Here is an 11,261-nt window from a genome sequence, read left to right as displayed (position 1 = left end):
TTGTTAACAAAGTCTCAATAAATTTAACCATTTATTTATTTATTTAAAAGTTGTAAATGTAACCAAGTCTCAATAAATTTAGCCATTTATTTAAAAGTTGTAAATGTAGAAATGATAAATAATATTAGTTAATTTTATTTTAAGTTTCGTAAAATCTATTTGATACCAAACTAAACAAAACGTTCAAATATATAGTTAATATCAAGAGTAAATCACGATTTTCGCCCTATGGTGATAACACTTTTACTCTTTTAGCCAAAAAACGAATTTTTTAACATCTGAGCCCACGTCTTTTTTTCTAACCCTTTTGGCCGGCCCCTATCAAAAGGGTTAGAAAAAAGACGTTGGGGTCCAAAAGGGTTAGAAAAAAGACGTTGAGGGCTCAGATGTTAAAAAATTCCCTTTTGGGCTAAAAGGGTAAAAGTGATATAACCACATGGGCCAAAATCGTAATTTACTCTAATATCAAATTAGATAACTAAGTTTGAATTTGAAGTAAATAGATAAATATAAAAGTAATAATTAAACTAAACAATATTTAGTAGAAGGATTATCTATAATTAATTAGAAGAGATTAAATTATAATTATAATTATCCATAAGACATGGCTTAATATGATGACAAGTGTCCTCAAAGTGGTTTCTTTTATTATATGTATAGATTTTATTATTTAGTATATAAAATTTATTTATTCAACCCGTGTAATACACGGGGTTATAACCTAGTATCACTTTATACACACATTTTTTAGAAAGCTAGTTTTTGCCCCGCATGCGTTGCAGGGCACTAGACCGAATATTTCTCTATTATACCATGTAGGTCTGTGTTTCGGTTACTTGTATATACTACTCATAACACGATTTAAAATAATTACATCGAGTCAACCAATTGAAACAAAATACCACCATAGTTTTGCTAAAAAAACTAAAACGATGGAAACACTATAATTTTCTACTGGGAGCAAAATTGTAATTTTCAGGACAAATGAGTGTGTGCCAGACAGCCGACTGGGACAAATAAAAATTACACTGATTCAACCAATTAAAATAAAACACTACCATAATTTTATAAAAAAAAAAAAACTAAAACGATAACATGACTGTAATTTTACACTGGTAGCAGAATCATAATTTCACAGGGGGGAAAAAAAAGGATGGCAAAACTGTAAAATTTGAGCTGAATGCAAAATCGTAATTTGGCTGGGAAGAAAAAATCAAAACCAATGGAAAACTGTAAATCTAAACGGGCAAAATCGTAAGTTTGCTCGACCAATGGGGAAATGCCAGTGTAGCAGCTAGTCGCCCATTTCAACCAATGGCAGGAAAACATTATTCTCTGCCATGGTGATTGTTGTTATTGGGTAATATCTTCCACTTCCATGGGAGCGTGTGAGGTGATTTAACACGCAACCATAGCGGCATGACGAAGTAACCTATAAGACCCATTTTCACGCCACTTGGGGTGGTGTCTAATGTCCGTTCACTCGCCACATCATGGGGGCGTTATCAATGTTTTAAATACAGGTTCATACCGGCCGGTAATACTGTTAATACCAGCCGCCGACCTTAAACCTGGTACGATAAGGACTTGCCTTCCGTATTTCAGTAAAAAGGTGTAAAAGAAACCTAGCGATGATTGATCCCTTGCTGCAAACAGTTCCAGGCTTTCCATCGAGACTACTTGTCCATTCCATTGTGGTGTCCAAGTTCAAATAGAATACTTTTAATGTATTTTTTGGATTTGTTTTTTTTTAATTATGGTTATTTAATCATTATTTTTAGATTATTTTTTGAGTTGAAGTTGTATTGTTTTTGAAATTATAAACTTAATTAGTCAATCTGGTATTATCACCCGATACCACCTGGTACTATCGGTAAACCATTAATTTATCCCTACCCGATACAGTTTAAAAACCGGTTTTTAAAACTTGAGCATTATCCCCGTAACAAATAGCCTTATTTTCTAACTTTTAAGTTGCACAGTTACTATTAAATTTTGAGTTAGGTTAGGAGAATATGTCTTTTTGTAAGATGGAAAATAGTTGGAAGACAAAATAATCATTTTAAGATTACACGATCTTGCGAAAAAAATGTGATTTATGTAAACCGAAGTTAAAACATATTATGAATTTTTGCAAATTGATGTAATTCCTGTAAACCGAAGTACTCTTCCTCTCTTCAAGATTCATCAGTTTCCAAATTTTTTTGGTTCATCGGTTTCCAATATTTTCTTGAGATATTTCACGATTTACCTATTAAGCTTTATCGTTTCAAAGTATGATTTGGGTTCAAAGTTATAAAATGTAATTTTCAAAAGTAAAAAACTTAAATTTTATAATTTATATACTTACATTTTCAAATTTTCATATTTATCCATTAAAAAAACCATAACATCAGATATACATATTTTAAATTTTCAAATTTTTTATATATAGGGGTATAGGTCTCTTTCTTGTTTTATGAGATTCGAAATCAAAAGATATATCATGACATTATAATTAGTTACTCAAATAAACTTAATCTTTTAAATGTTTCAAACTGGTATACTTTTACTAGAGAAAAGTATACAAATAGTTTTTAAGTTTGCTCTGTTTTCACCTATAATCCTTATAATTCTAAAATGAAAGCTATAGTATACAACTTTTGCATATTTGTTCTTGAATAGTCCCTAGTGTGAATGGGGTTACTTTTCTTAGTTAAGTGAGTATGAAATGACTAAAATGCCCTTAATATAAAACATAATAAATTAATGAGTATATTACAAAAGTCGTCCTTTATGTTGACACTAAATTGCAAAGTGTGTCATTTATCTTCAAAAAGTAGAAAAAACATACTAGATGTTTGCAAATCCTACACATTATGTTCTTTATCCATAACTTAGTTATTTTTCATTGTTAAATAAGTGTGAAATGACCTATATACCCTTACTGTTAAATAAATAATTAAAAAGTTAAAAAAATATAATTAACATTTATAAATTTATGTGGGACCCATCACCCACCTCATCCTCTTCATCTTTCTCAATCTTCACCACCTCCACCTTTCACCACCACCACCACCACCACCTGACCCCGCTGGAAAAACGCCATTAATAGTAACAGATTCACCACCTCCATGGCAGTAGGCCTCAAATCCCATGGAACATATTTCTAAGGGGGTGTTTGGCTTAGCTTTTTGAATCAACTTATTAACTTATTGGCTATTTGGAAAAGTCACAATGGGGTGACTTTTTGGAGTTTATTGACTTTTCCCCTCACATACACCCTAAATCTCAAACATCATTTAACTTTTCAAAAAGCCAATAAGTCAATAAGTTGTTTCAAAAACTTTAGCCAAACATGCCCTAAACTCAGCCCCAAAACCAAATTTCTCGTCGACGCTTTCCGATTCTCCGACGATTACTCTGTCTCCTGCTTCCTCACACACTTCCATTCCGACAACCACACCAGACTCAAAACCACCTTGAACAAAGGCAACGTATAGTGCTCACCAACCAGAAATTACCTTCTTATTCATCTCGAGTAGGTTTGTTTGCAACAAATCCTACAACTCCGATAGGTTTTTGTGCATCACCAACTAGGAGGTAGAGAGGGAGAGAGGTTGAAGGGTGTACGGTGGAGGTTGGAGGAGGTGATGGTGGCGGTGGCGGGTAGGTTTTGTGGTGAGGGCAGTGAAGGTGATGGTCGTTGGTTGTTATAAGTGCTAGATTGGGTGGTAGGGTTTTTTCAATGAGTGATGATGATGATGATAATGGGGTAGGCCCCTGTTTTAAGTTTTTAAATTGTTTTTTAACCTTAGGGGTAAAAGAGACATTTCACACACACTTAATTGGAAAACTTAACGGCGGCTAGTGATAAGAACTACCCGAGTTTAAAATTGCAACCACTAGGACCAAGCGTGTAATTATTGAACTCTTAGGACCAAGTCTGTAATTTTCGCAAACCACAGGGACCACCCAGACATTTAACTCTTTGTTTAATAAAGAAGGTAATTAATTTGTTTTATATTAAGGGCATTTTAGTAATTTCACACTCAATTAACTGAGAAAACTAACCCACATTTGTTTCAGTGACTATCCGAAAATGAATGTGCAAAAGTTGAGGACTATAACTGTAATTTTAGAAGTGTAGAGACTATAAATGAAAACAGAACAAACCACAAACCCTATCTACAAACTAGGGGTGAGCAAGTTTAGGTCCGGACCGAAAATAACCGAGAACTGAACCGAAAATATACCCAACCTGACCCGAACACAAGTACGGTATTTAGATCGTTTTCAATTTTTCATATAAAATAGGGTCGTTTTCGGGTCGGTTCTCGATTCTTTTCATGATGAAACCCGACTTGGACCTATGGAGCGGAACCAACCCTATATTTAGGGTAGTGAATCGGTTCTGTATTTTATGTTTGATTGGTTCTCGAGTCGGGTCAGGTAATGGTCGAGTTTTTCCTTTTGCTCACCCCTACTACAAACCCTATCCGGGCAATATTTTAATTTTTGTTTGGTTAAACCCATATAATTTTTAGAGTAAATTACAAGTTTTGTTCTTTATGTATGTCCCAAATTGCAGGCGCTGTCCTTTGTCTTTAAAATTGATGAGTTTTGTCCTTAATGTTTGCAAATCTTGCACGTTATGTCCTTTAGGCCAAACCCAGTTAGATTTTTTGGTTAAAACTAATAGTCTTTTTATCTCTATTATTTAAAAAAAATCTGAAAATCAATATATATATATATATATATATATATATATATTTATTTATTTATATATATATAACTCAGTCCATGCCTTTCTCTCTCTCTAAAAAGCTCCATTTTCCCTCTCTACTCCATCTCTACCATCTCTTTACCTGTCCTAGTTCCACCACCATCATCTTCCGCCATCACCATCACCACTACCTCACAAAACTGAACCCCCAACTCGGAAACACCTAACCACCACTATCCGCCACCAGAAACACCCACCACCACCTGTTAGACACCACCCAAACCCCCATCGCCGCTCAAATTTAATAATCCTTTCAACCCCCACAACCACCTCCACCACCACCCCAAGACACCTCCATCGAAAGTTTCTGCCACGTGGACTGAAATCACCAAATCAACAACCACAGCCACCAAAACCATCATCTCTAAATCAACAACCGCCGCCACCACCGCCACCCATAATCATCTACAACCACCACCCTTTACCACAATCTCCAAATCAACTCAAACACCCCCAAAATAAAAAATCCCCAAAAAAACCAACTCAACAAAAATATGATTCCGGCCACTGTGATACCATCACCAATCAGTATCAAACATTTATAAATATCAAACATTTATAACGAAAGTGGATCAGGGAGATGTATTAACATTTTTTGACAAAACAAATGTCAACATCTAGCCTACCCCACCGGTCACCACCATGACAAAGCGTATGTATTCAAATGTGTAGAAAGAAAGAGTTACACTTAAAGGAAACAATCAAGAAGCACTAGAAGAGAGAGAAAGAAGCTTTAGAATCTCGAAGCACCAAACAATCGTGGCCGCCGCTTATCGTCACGGCGGAACCCTAGCCGCCGCCTAGGGTTTAGATCTGCGAAGGAGGTTGTGGTGGATTTTGGTCTGCAGCGGCGGAGGAGCACGGCGGCGGTTGTGGCGGTGATGGTGGTGGTGTGAAGGGGATGGTGGTGATGATTGTGGCAGTGATGTTGGTGGAGGTGGAGTTGAAGGGGATGGCGGCGGTGGTGGGGAGTGAAGATGGAGGTGAAGGGTATGGCGGCGGTGGTGGATGTGAAGGGTATGGCGGCGGTGGTGCATCTCCTCCGCAGATGGAGAGAGGAGAGAGAGAGAGAAGAGAGTGAGGGATGAAGAGAGAGTGCAGGTTTTAATATATATTTTGATTTTCAGATTTTTTTTTTAAATAATAGAGATAAAAAGACTATTATACCCTCATGTGCCTTGCACATGATCAGTTTTAACCAAAAAATCTAACTGGGTTTGGCCTAAAGGACATAGCGTGCAAGATTTGCAAACATTAAGGACAAAACTCATCAATTTTAAAGACAAAGGACAGCACCTGCAATTTGAAACATACATAAAAGACAAAACTTGTAATTTACTCATAAAAAATCTACATAAACTGTATCAAATTGGTAATCATGCCATGATGTTTTTTCTCTCATCTATGTATCAAGGTTAACGCCATCTTCATCTAGCTGTCTTCTCTCTCTCTCTCACACACATTAAACACACACCCAATTCCCATCCTTTATATATATATATAACATTCAATTTACTCTTCTGATCTCTTCCTTGATTCCTTCACACTTTCCATATTCCAATTGATCATCATCCGTTTCACATCATCAACAACCACCGTCTGTCCGTCTGTTTTTGGTATTCTTTCTTAAAAAACTAAATGACAATGATGAGCAACAACAATACCAATGCCGGAGTAGGACCCTTTGGCGACACTACGTTGACCAAAGTCTTCGTTGGAGGATTAGCATGGGAAACTCCGAAAGAGGCCATGAGAGATCACTTCCAGAATTACGGCGATATTCTCGAAGCCGTTATTATCTCTGACAAAACTACCGGTCGATCCAAAGGCTATGGATTCGTAAGCATTTCATTATCTTACACTCTTGTAATCTATTCATTCATCTATAACCATGGTCGTAAAAATCCTGACTAGACGTCAGCTAATCCCCGATTAATCACAATTAATCTCGATTAATTTCAATTAATTTCTAATTAATTGCTAGTCCCCACCCAGCGATTAGCGATTACTACAGCACTGACTATAACTATTTTCTTTGTAATGGTGTGCATTAGGTCACGTTCAAGGAACCGGAATCTGCTAAAAAGGCGTGCGAGGATCCGACGCCCATCATCAATGGCCGCCGAGCCAATTGTAATCTGGCTTCACTTGGCGCACGCCGCCAGAGAACGTTAACCGTTGTGCCGCCGTCTCCACCACCACCGCCGCCGTACCAGCAAACCGGTATGTTAGTCCTCATTTTCACGGACCCAGGAATTATTTTTCGGGTATGAATGAAGAGTTCAACTAAACTTTCAAATGGTGCTATCGGGACTTTTACCTATAAAATACAAACAAAATAAAATAAAATAAAGGGGGCACGTACACCAAGGGCTTGTCTTGAGTCCGCCCCTTCCAGTTACCTTCCACTAAATTTGTTTGAATGATTTAAGTTCTCATATAAAATATTTATTTAAAAAAATGAGGGGTTATTAGTTATTACAATCGAAGCTAAATGTTATGTGTATGTTTGGGGTGAATAAAATAGATGATCATTTTGGATTTGATTATTGTAGGGCCTAATGTGATTGTGGGTCCAAGATCTGCTGGTGCGATCACACCACCTCGGAGTCATGTGCAGTGGTACTATCCACCAACGCCGCCTACACCGGCGTCACCGTATCACCACCACCAGCATGCCGTGCCGTACTACGGCTACGCTCCGGCGACATACGTCGCTGCAACTGATGTCAGTTACAATCATGTGAGTGGATACAGATCAGTTACAGTTTAGTCATAAATCAAATTTATTTATATAATCACTTCTTAAGAAAATGCAACACAAAATTCTTAAGTTTTTAATAAAATGCATTTACTGATAAATTAAATAAGTAATTACTTGTCCTTGAGTTTTTTTTAATAAAATGTATTGCCTGATAATTAAATAAGTAATTCCTTCTCACATGCTACAATTCTAATTCTTCGAGCCAAATATTTTTTTTTCGCCTTCTCTTATTTCACAATTTTTCGTATTTTATTTTTAATTTAAAAGTTAATTTATAAAACTATAATTATAAAATGTTAAAACGTAATTTCAATCATATTTTAATTTTAAAAAATTGTTTTATAATTTACTAATCTTTATTTCTAACTAGATAAACATTATATATGCCGTCTAAATACATGACATATAACAGTATAATATTAGAAAATAATTTATTTTATTTATTTAACCCATGTAATACATACATCAGTTTTTAACACGAGAAAACATTATTTAAGCATAATATTAGGAAATAATCAGTTTTATATGATCTGTTTTTTAAATAATTATTTGCATTTGTACAGAAATTAGGGTATACAGGTGGGGCCTACATGAGTGGAGGACACTATTCTGTTATGTACCCTAATCAAGCTACAGTGGGTGCGCATACATTGATGCCAATGTACCCTATGTATCCATACCATCAGTCTCAGGCAATGGGCTTACCAGCCCAGTTCTTTTGTGCTCCAACATCTGCAGGCCCAATGACTGCTGCTCCTGCTATTTACTCAAAGCCCACACAAATTGCTCCAACTCCAAGTATATATTTAATTCTTTACTGATTCTACTTGATTTGCTTTTATCTCAAATCTCACAGCTGCTATTATTAATTTATGTTGGGTTTTTTAACTGTCATAATAAATTATACCAACTTGAAAAAACTACAATAATACTTATTGTCTGAGAAGCACATGCAAATATCAACTATAGGCAAATTTTCAATCTAATATTTTATTACAAGTTAAAGATTCCGATTCAGGTTTGAATCTAGCTTCCACTGGTTAAAGAATAACTGCTAAGCTTAAGCTGTATTTTACATGATCCCATTGGATAACATGGTTATAATTTTTTTTTTTTGTAAAGCCCAATCATCTTTGTATAGATATGATTTTTTAATTTTAGTAGAAGATTTTTTAAATGATCAAAGAATACTTTTTAAATCTTATGCAAATTAATTATATATTTTATAGAATCTTTTAAATTTGTATTAAATTAATAATCCTCACATGCAAATATGCTCCTTTTGGACATAATGTTTTTGATGATTTTGCCAGTAAGGGTGTGGCAGATTCACATGGTTCCAAAGGTGATAATACTTATTTGTTCCAACCTGTCAAATATATTACAAGTTGGCTCATGCATGCTCATACTTTTTTCACCCATCACTTGCACACACATGTGACACATGGGGCATCTAAGTGTTATAATTCTTCATCTATTATATATTGCATCAATGGTCCCTATAATATGTGTTATGTTAAATCTTAGTCCCTCCATTACAAAATGCACTTGAGGTGATTGGTACACCTTAAAGTGAAGTAGTTTTGTTGGTATAACATGCTTTGATAGTTGTACTATGACAGTTATTGTAGTTAAGAGCTACTAATGATACAAGTACAGTTTGTTTGGCTGTTGAATAGGTACAGTTGGATGAAGAGGAGGAAGCTTTAGCCAAAAGTGGTCAAAAGTGGCAAATAATAAAAGAGGAGGGGGTAGAATGGCTTTTTGGACCAACGTTATTTTTATTTGATCTGCAATGACCAACTCTACTTTCTTTCCTTTTATTTTATTTTTCTCAATTTCCTCTAATTTACATGATTTTTTTATATTTAGATTTTAACTTATTATATTGTTTATTTTATGCTCATATCTAAATAGATTCATTCATTTGTCATCATTCTTATTCTACATTTAACTTGTATCTCGCAAAACATTTTAAAATAGGAATTATTGTAATGAATACCAATTAAAATTTGATCTTATACTCTATAAGATATCGATACATTGACATTTTGAGCAGAAATCTTTAACTAATTTGAGGATTTGGGTGGATCTTATTATTGTTTTCTTGGAATATAGAAATTAAATTGTAAAATGTTTTAATGTATATGTTTATTAAAAGGCAAAAGAATACTATACAATTCCCGCTGCCCCACCATTTCAGGGGAAATTCACCACCCGCAGGCCGATGTGGCAAAACCCTGACCCACCTGAAACAAATTGCATAAAGTGAGACTCCAACACATGACCTTTACATCGGAAGACCATGAGATTGTCTCTTCACAAACCAATTGATTTAGGACTAATTGGCAGTTTATTTATACGTTAATAGAGTTATTATGAAAAAACAGACGCCATAGAGAACTGAAAAGACTTTTTAGAAATTTAATAGTTAAAAGTACATTATTTCTTGTTAATTTATTAGAAAATAAATTATTAATTTATTAGAAAATATAGAAAATAAAATATAAGAAGTAACATATTAGCCTAGAAATGAAAATGATTTTTTATTAGTATGTCAGAAAATTATAGAGGATATAAAACAAATTAAATCAGGGTTGGATTCATGTATTTTTTTTACAGGGAATTACTTTTGGTAGACTTTCACTAATTTTTTTCAGATCATGCAAAATTTCCACTAATTTTTGCAAAATTAAATCCGGCCAACTGTCATCTATTCATCGTTTAGAAAGCAATATGAGTAAATGCATACATTTGGAGAGGAGTTGCGATGCGATACTTACAACAATGTTCGAATTTGTGGTTTTATGGATTTATGACTTTAAGCAAAGTGCATATACAGCAAATATTAAGTAATTATATTTTCCAAACATAATATATGGTAACAATGAACCTGTATTATAAACTATTTAGGTATTGAAAATTTTGATTTCGTTCCAGCTTTCATAAAATATAACTTTTTTTTAGAATATTCATAAACGATCATTCAGACCTTTCAAAGCAGCTCTATCATTTTCTATTCTTTAATTTAACTAAAATCCATACTTTTCAAAACTTATCTTTATTTTAAAAATCTTCTAGATTAAAACCACTGCTTTCATCTTTATCTTATTAATTAACACTAATTATATTATATTTTTTTTACACTTAGAATAATTTGATACATAGAGGATTAACAGTAGCTTTTCATATATGAAAAGTTATTGTAACGATTTTTCAAACTATAAAAATAGGGTATAGATATGGACATATGGTAGTTTTGATGTGGAATGAAAAATAGGGTATAGATATGGTAGTTCTGATGTGGAATGAAAAATATAGTTTTTAGACACACTAAATTTTTTTCTTATTTTCAATTAAATAATATCTTTTTATATTGTTATCATTACTTTTTCTCTCTTATCCACTATAACTATTTTAAAAAAATATTAAAAAATTAATGAGATGAACAGTGCCCCCCCTCAATATATGAATGAACAACTACGCTTTATTTATCATCCACTCACAATCACTTTTAATAATATGCGGAAGCCATTTACAAAGTTTGGAAATTGCATGTATGCTCCCTATGGTTTGTCATTTTGTTACGCGGATAGTCCTAGAGTAAATGTTGAGGGACTATCCGAGTAACAAAATGACAAACCATAGGGAGCATACCTGCTATTTTCAAAAGGTGAGGACTAAACGTGAAAAAATGTGAAACCACAGGGACCATCCGAGCAATTAACTCTA

At 34.1% G+C, this 11,261-nt stretch overlaps 1 protein-coding gene across 2 annotated transcripts; it reads left to right on the top strand.

Moving 5' to 3' along the window:
• The first annotated feature begins 6,206 nt into the window (after positions 1-6,206).
• Positions 6,207-9,465, top strand: LOC110908956 (probable RNA-binding protein ARP1). Of its 2 annotated transcripts, none has more exons than XM_022153957.2 (5): positions 6,207-6,604; positions 6,820-6,988; positions 7,321-7,508; positions 8,093-8,327; positions 9,209-9,465. In XM_022153957.2, the coding sequence occupies exons 1-5, from the start codon at positions 6,404-6,406 to the stop codon at positions 9,220-9,222; spliced, it is 807 nt and encodes a 268-aa protein (XP_022009649.1). In that variant the 5' UTR covers positions 6,207-6,403; the 3' UTR covers positions 9,223-9,465. The 2 variants fall into 2 exon arrangements, with proteins under 2 accessions (XP_022009649.1, XP_022009648.1); XM_022153956.2 differs by having other exon boundaries at positions 6,208-6,604; positions 9,189-9,465.
• Positions 9,466-11,261: the final 1,796 nt, after the last annotated feature.

The sequence above is a fragment of the Helianthus annuus genome, chromosome 14 (assembly GCF_002127325.2).
Source record: "Helianthus annuus cultivar XRQ/B chromosome 14, HanXRQr2.0-SUNRISE, whole genome shotgun sequence".
NCBI lineage: Eukaryota > Viridiplantae > Streptophyta > Magnoliopsida > Asterales > Asteraceae > Helianthus > Helianthus annuus.
The sequence above is the reverse complement of the archived record's forward strand: the minus strand, read 5'-3'. Positions and strand labels throughout refer to the sequence as shown.